The 19,033-nt window shown below is 42.7% G+C and overlaps 3 protein-coding genes and 1 pseudogene across 4 annotated transcripts; 3 read left to right on the top strand and 1 right to left on the bottom strand.

The window, feature by feature from the left end:
- Positions 1-39: 39 nt before the first annotated feature.
- On the bottom strand, positions 40-10,980 carry LOC132087921 (lysine-specific demethylase 4C-like; annotated as a pseudogene).
- LOC130695026 (uncharacterized) lies at positions 3,424-10,249 on the top strand. 2 transcript variants are annotated; one of them, XM_057518142.2, is made up of 3 exons: positions 3,424-3,582; positions 3,655-5,904; positions 5,978-10,249. In XM_057518142.2, exons 1-3 carry the CDS (start codon positions 3,474-3,476, stop codon positions 9,991-9,993), a joined length of 6,375 nt encoding a protein of 2,124 aa, XP_057374125.1. In that variant the 5' UTR covers positions 3,424-3,473; the 3' UTR covers positions 9,994-10,249. The 2 variants fall into 2 exon arrangements, with proteins under 2 accessions (XP_057374125.1, XP_057374124.1); XM_057518141.2 differs by having other exon boundaries at positions 5,975-10,249.
- Positions 10,981-11,910: 930 nt separating the features above from the next.
- Positions 11,911-14,908, top strand: LOC132087917 (uncharacterized). The gene is made up of 2 exons (XM_059495010.1): positions 11,911-13,984; positions 14,058-14,908. Exons 1-2 carry the CDS (start codon positions 11,989-11,991, stop codon positions 14,891-14,893), a joined length of 2,832 nt encoding a protein of 943 aa, XP_059350993.1. The 5' UTR covers positions 11,911-11,988; the 3' UTR covers positions 14,894-14,908.
- On the top strand, positions 14,908-17,570 carry LOC132087918 (uncharacterized). Its single transcript, XM_059495011.1, has 2 exons — positions 14,908-15,611; positions 15,701-17,570. Exons 1-2 carry the CDS (start codon positions 14,987-14,989, stop codon positions 17,383-17,385), a joined length of 2,310 nt encoding a protein of 769 aa, XP_059350994.1. The 5' UTR covers positions 14,908-14,986; the 3' UTR covers positions 17,386-17,570.
- The last annotated feature ends 1,463 nt before the right edge of the window (positions 17,571-19,033 follow it).

Genomic DNA, 19,033 nt, shown 5'->3' with positions numbered 1-19,033 from the left:
TATAATATGATACAAAGAACACAAGATACAGTACATGCACATATAAAATTTTATATAATTAACAGTATAAACAAAATGTATAAAATAAAAAGTTAGCCCGAATTGCTTGAACTCGAACAGGTAACATGAAAACGATCTTTTTGTCTTGATTACCCTTTGGAATTTGCTTACAAATAATATTATTTCTGATGGTCGCTCTAACTGCTAGCAAGCACATTCAGAGTGCCGGTAGTGAAATATTTACTTCGAAAAGTTATACGGATAATAGACGACAAAGTAACACCAAATACCTGGATGATAGAATGTTTGGATATCCATGCGCGGGCGCTCTGTAATATCCAATCACGGAATCGGTCAAATTTCGCAGTTCTACCAAGACGTGGATTTAGTTTCCGTTTAGCCATCCTTCACGTCAGCGAAGGTGCTTCAGGCAAATTCAGAGATTTATTTGAGCAAATAGACAAAATGCTAAGAAATGCAGCTATTAGTTCCAACCATAAAATTTATAGATCATATAACCTGAAAATGAGACTTCACACCTTTCATGGCGCCAGTTATGAAGATCACCGTACGAAGCAATGAGTTAATGGGTGACGAGATTTTAAAAGAACATCTCAGAAGAATAGTGTCATTTTCTCCACATTAATGGTGGAAACCCAATGCACTTGTTCTCCTAGAAAATATGATGAAACAAAAACAAGACAATTCCAGATTAATGTTGCACAAACGAACCTCTCTCTCCATGACGAGTCTTTCATAGAATTAGAAATTAGATCGTTCTAGAAACAAATAAAAACTTGCAGTTGTTCGTCAGGGACGTGAATCTGAAATCAAAACCAATAAAAAGTTAAAGTTTGGGACATCGAAGTTTTATTCTAAGAGCCATGTCTGGCAGACGAACATTTTAAAAAATGGTATACAAATGATATTTAAATCTAATTACAAGTGAATTCATCCTGAATCCTGAATTAATAAAAGATATTGGCTTTTTTTTGGGCTGAGACTCACTTTCGTGTGAAGGCTTAATCCGTTCGCTCTGGGATAAATTTCATTGCTTGGGTTTTTTCAAAACCTCTAGGAAGCTCTTCGTCGGGATGATAGAATTCTTCTCTTTCCGCTATAACAATAGTGCCTTCTCCATCATGAAAACACAATTCGTATAGCTGGCGCTCAAGTATTCCACGGAAAAGCCAGTAACACGTTTCCCCTGACAAAAGAGTTCCACCGCAGCACCTATTGGTGGAGGGCCGTCCTCTATGCAGTTGTAGTTAAGAATGTCCTCTGTATAAGTGTCTTGCCTGCTTGCTCCTTCTTTGTACTCAATGGAATAGTAGGTGACTGTCTTTGAATTGTCCGTCACATGACCCTTTCCATAAACAAGAAAAGTAAGAATATTAGAGAATAAGAAAAATAACCATATAAATCAGTTGTAGCTTACTATGCAATAATTGCCTGATTCAGGATGTTTTGCATACACCTGTTGACCTTTACTTAGATCTTTGGGAAATTTTAATCCTCTGGCAAGGCAGTCCTTACGCACCCACCCTCTTGTGACTGGCTGCCAGTGCATTATCAACAAGCACATCAACACAAGGTATTCTGTGAAGAAAGTAATAAAATATTAGAATGAAACAAAGATAGTTGTTTTTTACCGCAAGAACTAAACTCTTTACATTTCAAAGATAACAAGTGAGGTATAACTTAAAATAACATGATACATTAGAATCTACAATTGATTCAAAAGTCGGTAATTTACTGTGAGTAACTAGACATTAAAAAATGTAAAAGACAACTGCAAACCTGTATCATTCAATTTGGTATCAGAGAAAATATTGCAATACAGGTTGATACAATGTGGCAAGTTTCTTTAAAAAATGTAAGTTGGGCGATAACGTTTGATTGCTTTTCATTTACTTTTGAATTACTTTATCTGATCTATTACTGTACTTTAAAGGTTAGTAAATTATACGCCAAATATTGTTACCAACCACGATGTCAAAGATTAAAACCTGCACAGTGAGCATAGCAGACTACTCCAAGCGAATTTTGAGAGATCTCTGGAAATACTTAATAAAAAAACGTTGCCAGATTTTCGGAAAACGATCATTTGATTCCCGTTTAAGAAAATACATTAAATTTCGAAATACGATTCGTTTTGAGAAATAAAAAAATGACTTAGAAAATAAAATAAAACAAAATAAATACATGAAAATAAATAAATCAATAGCCATCGGCAATCTAAACATTTTCAGAATACTTTTACGTGTGTAACGACCTTATCTTCCGATAATGTTAGCGTCTCAAGTACACGGCGCCGAGCCATAGTCATGAGTGTTCGATATTCACAAAGACTGAACAGGATAAATAGATACGCAAAAAGGCAAAGGAAAGGCCATGATTATGACAACGGCATAACGAAAGGAATCTGCATTCTTGTCTTAAAGCAAAAAATCTAAATTTGACTTTACTTTCCTAATCATGACCTTTCCATTAATAAATAAATATTTAAATATATAAACTCTATATTTAGATATATTCGGTGCATCACGCTAGAGCTAGAGCTGTCGCGTACTGGCGCGCCAGTTTTTGTACGCGCTACAACAGCTCTGATTGCGCATAATTCAGAAACTTGATAGGTAACGGCAAAACAAACATGTCAATTAGAATCAGCGTTCGATTTTGAGCCAGATGTATATTTTTTATTGAATTCTGAGAGATGTCTTATTTTGATGATTTTTGTCAAAAGTGAGAAGGTAGCCTTCCCACTTTTTCATTTTTGGCCAAATTTCAAATTTGGCTTAAAACACATGAATTCGATGCAGAATTGAATGCTAATCACGAACATCTAGTTTGTTTTACAATTGGCCCTGTAGTTTTTGAATTAAAAATAAAAAATTCGAAAAGTCGGGCTTATTTTTTGTCGGTCGAGCGACAAAATAATAATATTTTCGCATTTTTTTAGTTTAGTTTGAAAACGACTGGTTTAACGCGTAAACCACTAACATAATCGAATTCAGCGTTTAATTTTGATCGTGCCATGTGCTTTTTATCGAATTATTTAGATATATATCTAAATATATAAAAATAAATATATAAACTCACGGAAAAAATTTAACAAAACAAGCATTCATCAAATGATACGGTCTCCATGATCATTGTTATCAGACGCACCTAGTGGCTTTACGAAACCAAAGTAAAAAATAAATATGAGTCACTGCTGATTGTAAAAGTCAAAACGTACTGCGCAGTTGAAAAGTTGGATTTCAGATATCAACAAACAGATAAGGAACAACGCTAAAGGAGAAATTCACAAGAAAATATAACGAACGTTGAGAGTCGGTCGCATTTCAAATTATATAAATTTGTTGGAGAGAACAAAAGACAGTAGAAGCTAATACGTTGGCAGACACAAACCACTCTTTAAAACGACCTTTAAAACCAATTAATTCACTAAAACCATCACCTGGAGAAAGATGACGGGCAAGAAAGCGATCGATAGTGACGTCACTAAGATGGTCGTCATGGGAGGCCGTTACGAAATGGGAGACTTTTACGACTGCCGAAACGACCGCATAGTAACAGGTATTGTGCTAAATTCATTTGGAAATTATTACTTTCCGGAAAGTTTTGAGAATTAAATGATCCGAAAAATAGGTGGGAAATGCTGGGATTCGGAAGAAATAGCGGGAGCTATGTGGAGCGACAATCGATTTACTTTGAAATTAAAAAGCCCTGAATCGGGCTCTACCAGCAACAAGTGGCAAAACATGGGACTTAAAGAGCATTCGCAGGCCAGCTTCATGGCCGGTCTGATTGAAAATGATCGCGGAGCTGCAAAGTACCTGATTGATCGAGACGGTTTTTCAGAAGCTAGTCAAGTCTTCATTTGCCGAGCCAAGTCAAGAAAATTGCGGCTGGACTACCAGACTCTTATCAGCCAAGACGTTCCGTGTCTGCAGGATTTCGGAGAAGAAAAAAACTCGAAAATGAATCCAACCCATGTTGTGGTAGGCGTCACATACGGAGCCGAAGCCTATTGCGTCCTGACGTTGGAGTCGGACGAAAACGTTCGAAAAGATACCGAAGAGTATCTGTCCAAAATTGCAAGCAAAATGGAGGAGGCGTTGGACCACTATCTCGAACTCGGCGACTTTAAGGAACAGTTTGATAAGAAAGATAAGATCCAACTGAGTCGCGTAAAATGTCGCCTGTATGCCGATTTCCAAACTCCTGCTCTCCGCGAGTGCGGAGTCTTTGAAGCCTACAAACAATGCTTCAAGCTTATCCAGAAAGTGCAAAGTACGGACGCCACAAACAACGAATCCATTCCGATCGCCATCTTTCTTTGCCCTCTTAAAGCTATCATGGGAAACGTCGATGGTAAACGCTTCGAATATCACGACGTCGATCCAGAACTGGTGGCACGTTGCGGCCGGATTTGGAACGAACTGGATCGAATCTGCGCGAAATCGGCTGCATTTCGCGTTGTCAACAAAAGAGCCGATAAAGCATCATTCCTTCAATTCGAAGAGGGTATCGCTAAGTACAAAGCACTCGTGGAAAAGAGTTTGAAAAACGGCGTCACGAAAGCGCGAGAAACTGGACAGCAAGACGAAATTGAAAAGGTCATCAACATCGCCGAAAAGCACTCGATTTTCAGTCCATCTCGTTTGGAAGAATGGCTCCAATACCAGCAAGCCGAGTGCGAGATGTACGAGAAGATCGGCAGTATGACCAACATCGTTTGTTTGTCAAGCAACGAACTGGAAATGGAACTGAAAAATTCGATTGACGCTGAATATGCGCTGGTACTCGGCGTTCCATTATTGAACGAGCGGATGAACAGTACACTATCGGCCATGAAGAACTACGTCGCTTCCGAATTTATGCCCATAAGAGAATATTCAAATGGCGACGCAGACTGCGACGGCAGCGTAGATTTCTGGAACGGCATCCAACGGAAGCAGAAGCACGTATTCGCCAAAATCCGCGAGTTTACCCAACACGTCGAAAAGAATAAGCACCTAGAGGACACCGTGCAATTCTTGATTGAACTCGGTCAATCGGCCGAAGAATTCCGCTGTCGCTACTCCGTTTACGAAAACGAATGTTTACTTAATGGCAACTTGAACAAATTGCCCGGTTCCCCTACTGGCCTACGCATTCGCGCCCCGAAAACGCGTACTGTCAGGAAAACAGGTTCTACGTACCCCATCGATCTCGAGTGGGACTACGAAGACCTCGGTTTTCCGTGTTACTTCTTGGTAGAATATCGGCTGGATGGGAACAAGGATGAAGATTGGACGCAACGGAAGACGGCCAAATCCGGTGAGACCCAACTGGCAATCACCTACAAAAGTGGATCGGCGATGACGATCCGTGTGGCGGCTGACACTTGCATCGGTCGAAGTGAATTCAGCCAAGTGGTCGACACAATAACAATGCGGGAACTTGACGAAGATGAAGAGGCGATAACTGAAAAGGGAATTTTGGATTCGGAAGCGGATACTAGCGTCACCGCCAACGATCATGCGGAAATGGATCGGGTCAGTCAGGCTGAACCTGCAGCGACAAATGTGTTAACGAGTCAACAGCCAATAGAAAATCAAAATACTGAACCTATTTTGCAGCCTACGTCTCGTGTCTTCACGTGCGACACGTCACGTGAAGGTTGGAAGGCGCCTGACTCTACCAGCATGGCAAAGCATGAGGAAACTTTGCTACGTATGGACAGTGACGAAGATGAAGAAGATCTGGAAAAGGGAGACGACGGTGAGGAATTACAAGAAGAAGAGAAAACAAGGACTAAGGCGATCGAGCAATTCGTCACTGAGATGGTGGTGCTAGAAAGCGGATTTCAAGTGGGCGACTTGTACGACTATTGCAGCGATCGCATCTTGACAGGTAACGACATTTAATTGTGTGAATCACGATTTACGAGCTACATTTTCTATCAATTAAAATCCATTGAAAGCAGGCAGTCGGAAGTATGTGGAGTCGAGCAAAATAGGATCGGGTATTAAAGTGGCAAACAACTTCAGTCTGGAATTTGAATGCTGCGATTCAAGTTCCATGAGCAACAAGGTGGAAAATATGGGCCTTGATGAGCACTTCCAGGCCAGCTACATGGCCGGACTCATCGAAAAGCCTCGCAGTAGCAGTAAGTACCTGAGCAACTGTTGCAGCTCATCACAAGCAGCGCAAGTCCTCAAATTCCGGGTCAAATCAAAAGTGGTGCGATTAGATTTGCAGAATCTTGCGATTCAAGACGTTGCGCATCTCAATGACTTAAGCGAAAAAAGAAACTCGTCGAAATGGAAAACTAACCCAACTCATATTGTGGTGAGCGTCACTTACGGAGCCGAAGCCTATTGCGTCCTAACGTACGGTCTCAAAGACGCAGAGACAGACGACGATTCTCGTGAAGAGGCTGAACAATGTCTGTCCCAAATCGCAAATAAAATGAGGGACGCGTTGGATGAAAAACAAAATTTATCCGAGTTCAAGCAACAGTTTGACGTGAAAGAGAGAACTCAGCTGGCTGGTATCAAATGTAACCTGTACACCGATTTGCAAACTACAATTGTAAAGGATTGCAGCGTCTTTGACGCTTATAAAAATTGCCTCAAGTTCATCCAGCAAGTCGAGAAGACTGGCATCGGAAACAACAAATCCATTCCGATAGCTGTGTCTCTTTGCCCTCTTCAAGCCATCATGGGGCAAGCTGAGGAAGACCAGTTCAAATATCACGACGTCGATCCAGAACTGATCAATCGTTGTGTCTCTATTTGGGACGAATTAGACAAAATCTGTGCGACATCCGTTGCCATTCGCGGTGTCCAGAAAAAAGTCGGTAACACTTCATTGCGTCAGTTTGAAGAGGCCGTTGGTAAATACAAATCTTTCATGCAAACGAGTTTGAAAAATCGCTTACGGAAAGCGCGAGAAACTGGACAGCAAAGTGAAATAGAAAAAGTGGCCAACATCGTCGAAAACCACGTGATTTTCAAGCCGTCGCATTTAGAACGTTGGCTCCTCTGCAAAAAGGAAGAGTTCAATCTGCACGAAAAAATCAGCAAAATGGCAAAGAACGTTCGGTTAACAAGCGAAAAGCAACTAGAGAAAGAAATTGGAAAAGCCTATGAAACAAAATACGCCATGGTTCTTAGTCTCCCTTCTCTGGACGAACGGACGAACACAATCCTTCAAGCGATGAACGAATACACTGATTCATATAACACACTGGTAGCAAACGATGACGGCGATAACGAAACGAACGATGATGAGGAAGAAGAGAGCAACATGCCATGGAACCAGCAAAAGCAAAAGTATGTCCTCTCCAAAGTTCGTGAGTTTGCTGAACACGTGGAAAAAAATAAGCATCTAGAAAACAAAGTCCAATTCTTCGTGACTTTCTGTGAGACGGGCAAAGCCGAAGCAGGATGTTCCTACTCCGTGTATGACACTAGTAGCCTACAAAAGGACAATATGAGCCAATTGCCCGAACCCCCAACAGGTTTGCGGATTTATGTGCCGAAAACGAGTAACCCTGCCAGAAAAAACATCGCATTGGCGTGGGACTATGCAGATCTCGGCTTCCCCTGCCATTTTCTAGTGGAATATCGATCGTGCGATGGTAACGATGAACCTTGGACGCAGAAGAGAACAACAACGCAGGGCGAAAAGCAGGTTACTATCCCCTACAAAACGGAATCAGCGATAGAATTCCGCGTTGCAGCTGACACTTGCATCGGTCGAAGTGAGTTCAGTCAAGTATTCAACAACGAGGCCGCGTCGGACGCTGACGATGATGAGGAAGCCAATTTAGACACCATCTCGATGTACTCGGAAGAAGGAACTATCAACGTTAGACAACGTTCCGAATTGAACAGAACTGCCGCTTCATTGCAAACCAACCGGTCATCGACGCAAAATGTAAGACCTGTGTTAAAACCTCCGACTGATGTGGAGGTTGAAACGGTCACGCCGAGCACAGCAGAACTGGGATGGACTGGAACTCGAAACAAGGGCGTCTCTTATCGGGTTCGCTATTGGCAATACGGACAGGATGAATCGCAAGCTAGTGAACTGCAAATCGCTGACGGTGAAACCGGCTGTCGGCTGGAACGTCTCCAGCCCGAAACGACATACTGCGTCAATATCGTGGCCGTTTCAAACGGCGGACAGGAGATGAGTGAGCCTAGTGAGACAGTCAACCTAATGACCGTACAAGAACACGTCCGTTTCGCTGAAACTATGGCCAAGCGTTTTAAGCCAATCGGTGTTAGAAACGGGATTGAACTCCTTCCCGTTCCACTTGCCAAATCAACTCGATCCAATTCCATCGTGGAGCGTTTCGTCTTTGGTAAGGAAGGTGGCGGTGCAAAAAGTGTACTACAGAAAACGATTCTGGTGATGGGAGCCACTGGTGCGGGCAAGACGACGCTCATCAACGGAATGATCAATTATATTTTCAACGTTGAATGGCAAGACCCGTATCGATTTCAGCTCATTGGCGAGCAACTGGTCGGCAATTCGCAGAGCCAAAGTCAGACCAGCGGTATCACGGCCTACGACATCTATCACGCCGAAGGATTTCGTATCGATTACTCGCTGACGATCGTCGATACACCAGGCTACGGTGACACTAAAGGCCTCGACCGCGACAAGGAAATCACGGAAATGATTCGCAAGTTTTTCGAGGACAAAAACGGCATCCAAAATGTGGACATCATTGGTTTTGTAGCACAAGCTTCGTTGCCTCGCTTGACGCCCACCCAAATGTACATCTTCGACTCTGTGCTTTCCATTTTTGGTAATGATGTTAAGGAAAACATCGACTTTTTGTTGACGTTTGCCGACGGCCAGAGCCCACCTATTCTGACCGCTATAAAACAGGCCGAGCTACCCTACCCAAAGGAACCTGATACCGAGATGCCACGCCATCACAAATTCAATAATTCCGGTTTCTTCTGCTCCAACCGCGAATCCGGAAGTGATGCCAGCAGCACCAGCGACAAATTTAACAACTTTTTTTGGCGGATGGGCATGGATAATTTCAAGCGCTTCTTCGCCACGTTAGCCTCGATGAAATCGAAATCGCTTTCGTTAACTAAACAAGTTCTGGAGGAGAGAAGGCGACTGGAAGCGACGGTGCAGGGGCTTCAACCCCTAATCAAACACGGTTTGACTAAAATGGAGGAGATGAGAAAAACGAAGCAAATCATCGCAAACAGTCAGGCGCAGATTGACGCCAATCAAAATGTCACGATCGAGGTGGAGGTCAACGAAGCCGTGGAAGTCAAGTACACCGACGGTTGTCTAACCAACTGCAACAAATGCCACTACACATGTCACATCCCGTGTTATTTGGGAAATACTGATAAGAAGCTCAACTGCGCAGCTATGGATCACTCAATGCCGGAAGCAAATCGATCGTGTACCGTTTGTCCGCAAAAGTGTATCTGGAACCTGCACGAAAATCAACCGTACAAGTGGGAGTACGAAAAGCGGAAGAAGACCACTACATCAGACGCCATCAAAGCAAAGTACGAAGCGGAATTGAAAAAGAAGTTGACGGCCACCCAACTAGTTGAAGTTTTGGAAAAGGATGTTAAGAAAAACGACGAGATTATGTTGCAACGGGTCGATACTGTTACGCGTTGCATCCGCCGACTTGACGAGATCGCCTTAAGGCCGAATCCGTTCTCAACTCCGCAGTACATCGACTTGATTATCGACGCCGAGCAGAACGAAAAACGTCAAGGCTACAAAGAGAGGATCGAGAGTTTGAAGAAATTGCGCCACATGGCTGTTGTTACAACCAAGATTAAGAATAAGGAAAATCTAATAAGCCCGGATGGAAGAGACGATTACGAGGCCCAGGCGGACAACGATGAAGAGGGCGGCAATGACACCTTGGCGTTGCAGAGCGCACAAACCGACAAATCACCATTACAGAAATTTGCAAAGTTCTTGCCTTTTCGAAAGTAAAATTTGATTATTTTTTGTTATTGCAATACTCGGGTAGAGCCATCATCTATTTCCTGCTTATCAATTTGTTGTGAAGTAATTGTCAAAAGTGAACGTGAAGTACGGATGAATATTTCAAGGGAAGAAGAGGATCACGGGTCGGAGGGGAAAAGACTTTCTCGTATTGATAAATCGGAATGATTAAACATTGGTTAAATCGAGGTTGCATATGTAGTCATGCAAAAATGAAGCTAATACAACTTGAGGCGCAAACCTATACGTTGTCCTCCGAATCAGTTAATCTAGAACGCAAAGAATTGCTCAAGTTTGTCCGCAGTCGAGCAAACAAGAAAAAAAATTTAATACTGGCTAACTACCTTTTTTAGGTGAGATAAAAACCCCTCACGCAATTTCGCTTCTGATCCGCCGCTACGTCATGTTAAGAAACAGACAACCAAATGCGCTAAAACCTGTTCAACCCGCTTAGCCAACAAACGATTACGAACTGGAGTAATTAAATGCACTTACTTTGCTTTAATTTCGGATTTGATGCTAGAAGTTTTTTGAAGACCTGCAGACGCTGTTGGGGTTGTCCGGAAACTTCCATTTCATTTCCATCACTTTCTCTACGGGGTAAATAAACGAAGATTTTTGAACTCCAATGACGTATTCTATTCAAAGATTGAACGATATTGAGCAATCTGCATTCCAATGAAAAGCATTTAAACTTGCCCGATTTCTTCCTGCCTTTTCATATCAATAACGTTTTGATGCATGGCCAAAGGAATCCTTTGCTTCCGCGTAGTTAACGCTGCAAATTGTAAAGAAAAATGAAACATTAAGATGTTTGAAATGTAATTATCCCTCGCACCTTTAAGAATTAAAACTGGATTAATTTCCGAGCAGACAGGAATCTTGAAGAAAAACGGATGTGGATGATTTCTCACCAGTCAGTTTGACGACCAGCGTCAACCGACTGACTGAACAGCCGTTATGATTTTCATCGCCGTGCTTTCGCCAACTTGTCCAGTTTGTATCGTTCGATTCGCTACTGCGCATGTGAAATTATTTGAAACAACAATAGCATTTAGAAGGATTCATTTTAAAACAATTGGTTAACTTTAAGTTGATCTAAGAAAACCATTGGTTTCACAAAGAGGCAAAATGAAAATGTTTTCTTTTTCTTTTCTTTACGCCCCTCGATTCCTACGCATAGACCCTTTCTTTAAGCTATAAAAAAAAGGCTAACAGTCGATGACATCATTAACCTAAAAAGAACGAAAAAAGCTGTGGTTTTTTCGGCCTCGGACCAATAATTTACTCAGCTTATCATTTATGACTTTTCAGCAACAAAGTAAATAGAAATGTATGCACTGCTGATAACATCAAGCACTTATTGACCAAAACGACCCACGTAATGGAAAAAAAAAAACTTTTGTTGATAGGCTGCCATCAAATTGATAGCAAACCGTAACCAACAAGCAGATAATACAAGATAAAGAACTACGGAGCAATCCAAAGAAATTATAACGAAAGTCAATTGACTGGTGCATCTCGAGATCGGTGGGCATACCCTATAAGACAGTTGAAGCCAATCATGTCGACAGCCACAATACAAAACATATTCCCAATTTAGGTGTCTCAAAATAGTGGACTTCTAATATCTACAAAGTATGGCCCAGAAAAAGATGATGGATCCTAACGCAATCGAGCAACACTTTACCAAGATTGTCGTGTTGGGGGGCGCGTTTCAAACAGGAGACCTGTACGATTATGGCAACGACCTTATAGTGAAAGGTAATGTTATTTTAAGTGAATTTTAATATTACTTTGTAGAAATTAAAATAATTAAGATAAAACCGTCAAACAGATAGGACATTGTGGGATTCAGATAAAATAGCGCTGGCTACGTCTAGCGAAGATAAATTTACATTGAAAATAAAGAGCCCTGATCCATGCTCAACTAACAACAGGTGCGAAAAAGTATGCCTTGACGAGCATTTGCAGGCCAGCGTCATGGCCGGTCACAAAGAAAAATATCGCGGTGCTACAAAGTACCTGAGCGATCGAGCCAGACCTTCAGAAGCCAGTCAAGTGTTGATCTGCCGCGCCAAATCAAGAAAAGTCCGCCTAAACTTGCAGACTCTGATCAGCCAAGACGTTCCACGACTTGTTGCATCGAAGGATGAAGTGGAGTCATCAACATCGACAACATTGCCAACCCATATGGTAGTGGGAGTCACATACGGCGCAGAAGCCTATTGCGTCCTTGCTTTAGAGTCAGGCGAAGATGCCCGTGAAAAAGATGAAGAGTACCTGTCCGAAATAGCAAGCAAAATGGCAGCAGCGTTACACGATAATCTGGATTTCTGCGGGTTCAAAGATTTGTTCAATGCAATAGAGAAAAAGCAACTGACCCGTATTAAATGTCGTCTTTATACTGATCTCCCGATGTCGCCTTTCCAAGAGTGTAGCGTTTTCGATACTTTCAAAGAATGCCATAAACTAATTGAGCAAGTTCGAAAGGGCGACATCCGAAACAAAACGATTGTACCGATCGCTGTTCGCCTCTGTCCCCTCAAAGACATCATGGGGCCAGCTGCGGATGTATACCCTGAATATCAAAACGTCGACCCTGAGTTGGTAACTCGCTGTTGTCGTATCTGGGAGGCACTGGATGGCATCTGCGCAAAATCTGTCGCCATCCGCGCTTCATTGCGCCAATTCGAAAAAGCTATAGATAAATACCAACAGCTGGTGCAAAAAGCTTTGGGACGCAGCATTGTAGAGGCGCGCCAAACTGGCAAAGAGGACGAAATTGAAAAAGTAGTAAAAATGGCTGAAAATCACACGATTTTCAAGCCATCACGACTGGAACGATGGCTCCGCTGCAAACAGGCAGAGTACGAAATGTCCTGTCAAATAAGCAGCATTACGGATATCAATTGTTTGGCTAATAATGAAGAACTGAAGAAACACCTGGAAGTTGCCTTCGACAAGAAATACTCTTTGGTGCTCAGCATTCCACCGCTAGATGAACATACGAACAAAACTCTCGAAGATATGAAGGAATATGTTGCTACGTACAAGAAACTTGCCCAGGTACGTGACGACGAAAACACCGACGACAGCAGCACTGACGACGAAGAAGACGACCTTCCATGGCACATGCTCAAGCACAAACAGGGGCCTGTTCTGACCAAAATCCACGAGCTTGTCGATCACCTGGAAAATAACAAAGACCTAGAGAAAAACATACAATGTTTGATTGTATTTGACGAAGCGCTAGAGAAATTTGGATGCCATTATTCCGTCTATCATACTGGCAATCTATTAAAGGATAACCTGAGTCAATTGCCCGCACCTCCTACTGATCTGCGGATTTATGTCTCGGACATCCGTAATGTGAAGGAAAAACCGTCTTCTTCAACCATCCGCCTTGAATGGAAATATGCAGACCTTGGCCTCCCCTGCTTTTTTTTAGTAGAATATCGATTGAATGGCGGTAAACGAAACACTTGGAATCAGAAGAAAACAACAAACCCAGGTGAAACACAGATTGCAATCCCCTACAAAATGGGATCGGAGATGGAATTCCGGGTTGCAGCTGAGACTTGCATCGGTCGAAGTGAATTCAGCCAAGTGGTCAACACAGTAATTATACGAGAACTTAATGAACATGCAGAGGCGACACCTGTAAAAAAATGTTTAGATTCGGAAGAAGATATTTTGCAGTCTACGTCTCTTGAGTTCGCGTATGACGAGACACCGGAAGGTTGGAAGGAGGCTGACTCTACGAGCATGAGAGAGAATCAAGAAACTTTGCGACGTATGGATCGCTACAGTAACGAAGATCTGGAAAAGGAAGACAGAGACGACAGCGAAAAATTACAAGAAGAAGATAAAACAACTATTAAGGAGATCGAGCAACACATCACTGAGATGGTGGTGCTGGAAAGCGGATTTCAAGTGGGCGACTTGTACGACTATTGCGGCGATCGCATCTTGACAGGTAAGAGCCTTGCATTGTGTGAATTACGATTCGCCAGCAACATTTTCTATCATTTTAAATCTATTGAAAACAGGTGGTCGCAAGTATGTGGAGTCAAGCAAAATAGGATCGGCTGTTGGGGTGGAAAACAATTTTAGTCTTGAATTTAAGTGCTCCGACTCAAGTTCCATGATTAACAAGGTAGAAAATATGGAGCTCGATGAGCACTTCCAGGCCAGCTTCTTGGCCAGTCTCACTGAAAAGCCACGCAGTAGCAGTAAGTACCTGAGCAACTGTTGCAGCTCATCACAAGCAGCGCAAGTCCTCATTAGCCGGGTCAAATCAAAAGTGGTGCGATTGGATTTGCAGAAACTTACGATTCAAGACGTTGCGCATCTCTATGAGGTATGGAAAAAAACGAAATTGCCGAAATCGAAATCAAATCCAACTCATATTGTGGTGGGCGTCACTTACGGAGGCGAAGCCTATTGCGTCCTAACGCAAGATCTCGAAGGCGACGAAACAGATGACTGTTCTCGTGATGAGGCTGAACAGTATCTGTCCCAAATCGCAAATAAGATGAGCGAGGCGTTGGATGAAAAACAAAATTTACCCGAATTCAAGGCACAGTTCAATATGAAAGAGAAAAAACAACTGGGTGGCATCAAATGTAACCTGTATGGAGATTTTGAAACTATAACTATACAGGGTTGCAACGTCTTTGACGCTTATAAACATAACCTCAAGTTCATCGAACTAGTCGAGAAGAGTGGCATTGGAAACAAAAAATCCATTCCGATAGCGGTGTCTCTTTGCCCTCTTGGCGCAATCATGGGACAAGACGGGAAAGACGAGTTCAACTATCACGATGTTGATCCAGAATTGATCAGTCGTTGTGCCTCTATTTGGGACCAATTGGACAAAGTCTGAGCGAAATCCATTGCCATTCGCAGCGTCCAGAGAAAAATCGGTAACCCTTCATTGCGTCAGTTTGGAGCGGCCGTTGGTGAATACAAATCGTTGATGCATAAGAGTTTGAAAAATGCCGTAAAGAAAGCGCGAGAAACGGGACAGCAAAAGCAAATAGAAAAAGTGACCCACATCGTCGAAAACCACGCGATTTTCGATCCTTCCCAGTTAGAACGTTGGTTCCTTTGCAAACAGGAAGAATGCAAAATGCATGAAAAAATCAGCAAAATGGCAAAGAACGTTTGTTTAACAAGCAAAGACAAGCTGGAGAAAGAACTGCGAGAATCCTGTGAAACGAAATACGCCATGATTCTCAGTCTTCCTGCTCTGGACGAACGGACGAACAAAATGCTTAAAGCGATGAAAAACTACACTGATACATATAGCACAATGGTAGCAAACGATGACGGCAATGATGAAACCAACGACAATGATGAAACCAACGACAATGAGAAAGACGTGAGCAACGAGCCGTGGACCGAGCAAAAAGAAAAGTACGTGATCTCCAAAGTTCGCAAGTTTGCTGAGCACGTGGAAAAAAATAGGCATCTAGAAGACAACGTCCGATTCTTCATGACTTTCTCAGAGACGGGCAAAGCCGAGGAATATCGCTACTCCGTGTATGACACTAGTGACCTACTAACGTACAATATTAGCCAATTGCCCGAACCCCCAACAGGTCTGCGGATTCATGTACCGAAAATGAGTAACCCCAAAAAACGAAACATCGCTCTGGCCCGATCTTGGCCCCTGTCCAACAGGTCTCAGAAGAGCGGATTCATGTACCGAAAATGAGTAACCCCAATTTAGACACCGTCTCGATGTACTCGGAAGAAGGATCTACCAACATTAGACAACGTTCCGAATTGAACAGAACTGCCGCTTCATTGCAAACCAGCCAGTCATTGATACAAAATGTAAGAATTACGTTAAAACCTCCGACTGATGTGGAGGTTGAAATGGTCACGCTGAGCACAGCAGAACTGGGATGGACTGGAACTCGAAACAAGGGCGTCTCTTATCGGGTTCGCTATTGGCAATACGGACAGGATGAATCGAAAGCTAATGAACTGGAAGTCGCCGTCGGTGAAACCGGCTGTCGGCTGGAACGTCTCCAGCCTGAAACGACATACTGCGTCAACATCGTGGCCGTTTCAAACGGCGGGCAGGAGATGAGTGAGCCTAGTGAGACAGTCAACCTAACGACCGTCCATGAACACGTCCGATTCGCTGAAACTATGGCCAAGCGTTGTAAGCCGATCGGTGTTAGAAACGGGATGGAACTCCTTCCCGTTCCACTTGACAAATCATCTCAATCCAATTCGACCGTAGAGCGTTTCGTCTTTGGTAAGGGCGGTAGCGGTGCAAAAAGTGTACTACAGAGAACGATTTTGGTTATGGGAGCAACTGGCACAGGCAAGACGACGCTTATCAACGGCATGATCAATTACATTTTCAACGTTCAATGGGAGGACACGTATCGATTTCAGCTCATTCGCGAGCAACTGGTCGGCAATTCGCAGAGCCAAAGTCAGACCAGCGGTATCACGGTCTACGACATCTATCACGCCGAAGGATTCCTTATCGATTACTCGCTGACGATCGTCGATACGCCAGGCTACGGTGATACTAAAGGTCTCGAGCGCGACAAGGAAATCACGGAAATGATTCACAAGTTTTTCGAGGACCAAAATGGCATCCAAAATGTGGACATCATTGGATTTGTGGTACAAGCTTCGTTGCATCGCTTGGCGCCCACCCAAATGTACATCTTCGACTCTGTGCTTTCCATTTTTGGTAAAGATGTTAAGGAGAACATCGACTTTTTGTTAACGTTAGCCGACGGCCAGGACCCACCTATTCTGAGCGCCATCGCAGAGGCCGGACTTCCCTACCCAAAAGAACACGGAACCGGGCAGCCACGCCATCACAAATTCAATAGTTACGGTTTCTTCTGCCGAAACCGCGAATCCCGAAGTGATCCCAACGGAATCGCCGAAATATTTAACCACTTTCTCTGGCAGATGGGCATGGACAATTTCCGGAGCTTCTTCGCCACGTTAGCCTCGATGAAATCGAAATCGCTTTCGTTAACTAAACAAGTTCTGGAGGAGAGAAGGCGACTGGAAGCGATGGTGCAGGGGCTTCAACCCCTAATCAAACACGGTTTGGCTAAATGTGAGGAGATGAGAAAAACGAGGCAAATGATCGCAAACGGTCAGTGGACGAACCCGTTCGTAACGAAAGTTTTAGAAAAAGATTTACATCAAAACGATGCGATTGTTCTGCAATATGTCGACACTGTTACGCGTTGCATCCACCGACTTGACGAGATCGCCTTGCGTCCGAATCCGTTCTCGACTCCGCAGTACATCGACTTGATCATCGACGCCGAGCAGCAAGAAAAAGGTCGGTTTCAAGGAGAGGATCGAAAGTTTGAAGAAACTTCGTAAGATGGCCGTTATTACCACCAAAATTAAGAATAAGGAAAATCTAATGAGCCTGGATCGAAAAGACGTTTACGAGGCTCAGTCAGACAACGATGAAGAGGACGACAATGAAACGGCCCACGCGTACGACGATGATGACACCCTGTCGTTGCAGAGCGCACAAACTGACAGGTGGAAATTACAGAAATTGGCAAGTTTCTTTTCTCGAAAATAAAAAATTACTTGTTGTTATTGTAATACCCGAGAAAAGCCATCTTCTATTTCCTGCTGATAAATTTGTGGTTTAGTATTTGTCATACGTGAAAGTGAAGCACGTAAAAGTAGTAAACAATATCACCATTGTTTTGTTTTGTTATTCTGGGAGAAGTAGAAGAAGGATCCGTACGCTTGGATGTTTCAAGGGAAAAAAAGAGGATCACGGGGAGAGAAAAAATTTTTCGCATTGAAAACTAGCTAAATTGAGACTACAAACATAGTCATGTACAATTGAAGCTTATACAACTTGAGTCGCAAACCTATACGTTGTCCTACGAATCAGTTAACCTAGAACGCAAAAAATAGTTAAAATTTGTCAAGGGCCGTCCAGTCACCAAAAAATGAATTCTGCCAGACCACATTTTCTAGGTGCGAAAAAAAACCCTCCCGCAATTCCGCTTCTGATCCGCCACTACGTCATGTCAAGAAACAGACAACCAGAAGTGCTAAACCTTGTGCAACCCAGCCAGCCACCAAACGATTACGAAATGCAATAAGTTAATGCACTTACTTTGCTCACATTTAGGATTTGATGCTCGGAGTTTTTTAAGATCTGCAGTTACAGTTCGCGGTGTCCGGGAACTCACTTTCTCAGCGGGGCAACAAAAATAAACGAAGGCTGTAAGCTCCAATGATGTAATCTACTCAAACAATTGGATGATGTTGAGCGATCAGCATTCCATTGAAAACCATTTCTATCTTCCATTTCTTACCAACTCACCCGATTTCTTCGTGTCTTTTGTTGGCAATAACGTTTTGATGTTTGACCAAAGCAATCCCTTGCTTTCGCGTTAATGCTGCAAGTTGGAAAGAAAAACTAACATTAAGATGTTTGAAATGTAATTATCACTCGCACCTTTAAGGATTGGGGCTGGATTAATTTCAGAGCAGACAGGCATCTCGAAGCAAAACGAAAGTGGATGATTTCTCATCAATCAGCGTGGCGATCAACGTCAGCCGACTGGATCAACAGTCGTTGTTTGTTCTTAACGCTTTTCATTACCGGGATTTCGTCGACTTAACCAGTTTGCTGCGCATGTAAATGATTTCAAACAATAGCAGTTAGTAGAATTCATTTCAAAACAATTGATTAATTAAGGTTAATCTACGAAAACGATTGGTTTCACAAAGAAACAAAAAGAAAATGTTTTTCTTTTTCTTTCCCTTATACGTCTCTATTCCTCTTTGAAGACCCTTACTGTCAACTATAAATAACTGGACAGTTGATGACATCTTCCCCCCCCCCAAAAAAAAAAAAAAATATGACGATATTTAGCGATCTGCATTCCAATGAAAAGCCTTTAAACTTACCCGATTTCTTCCTGTTTCTTTTTATAGCAATAACGTTTTGATGTCTGACCAAAGCAATCATTTGCTTTCGCGGAGTTTACGCTGC

This window comes from Daphnia carinata, chromosome 4 (genome assembly GCF_022539665.2).
Source record: "Daphnia carinata strain CSIRO-1 chromosome 4, CSIRO_AGI_Dcar_HiC_V3, whole genome shotgun sequence".
NCBI lineage: Eukaryota > Metazoa > Arthropoda > Branchiopoda > Diplostraca > Daphniidae > Daphnia > Daphnia carinata.
Note: the sequence above shows the minus strand (reverse complement) of the source record. Positions and strands in the feature narration are given on the sequence as shown.

What these genes read in the sequence shown, in the direction of transcription:
- LOC130695026 (XM_057518141.2), top strand. Translation starts at nt 3,474, where the DNA reads ATGACGGGCAAGAAAGCGATCGATAGTGACGTCACTAAGATGGTCGTC. An exon ending in AAACGACCGCATAGTAACAG is followed by an intron (nt 3,583 to 3,654) that starts GTATTGTGCTAA and finishes TCCGAAAAATAG; the next exon opens with GTGGGAAATGCTGGGATTCG. An exon ending in CAGCGATCGCATCTTGACAG is followed by an intron (nt 5,905 to 5,974) that starts GTAACGACATTT and finishes ATCCATTGAAAG; the next exon opens with CAGGCAGTCGGAAGTATGTG.
- LOC132087917 (XM_059495010.1), top strand. Translation starts at nt 11,989, where the DNA reads ATGGCCGGTCACAAAGAAAAATATCGCGGTGCTACAAAGTACCTGAGC. An exon ending in CGGCGATCGCATCTTGACAG is followed by an intron (nt 13,985 to 14,057) that starts GTAAGAGCCTTG and finishes TATTGAAAACAG; the next exon opens with GTGGTCGCAAGTATGTGGAG.
- LOC132087918 (XM_059495011.1), top strand. Translation starts at nt 14,987, where the DNA reads ATGCATAAGAGTTTGAAAAATGCCGTAAAGAAAGCGCGAGAAACGGGA. An exon ending in ATTGCCCGAACCCCCAACAG is followed by an intron (nt 15,612 to 15,700) that starts GTCTGCGGATTC and finishes AACAGGTCTCAG; the next exon opens with AAGAGCGGATTCATGTACCG.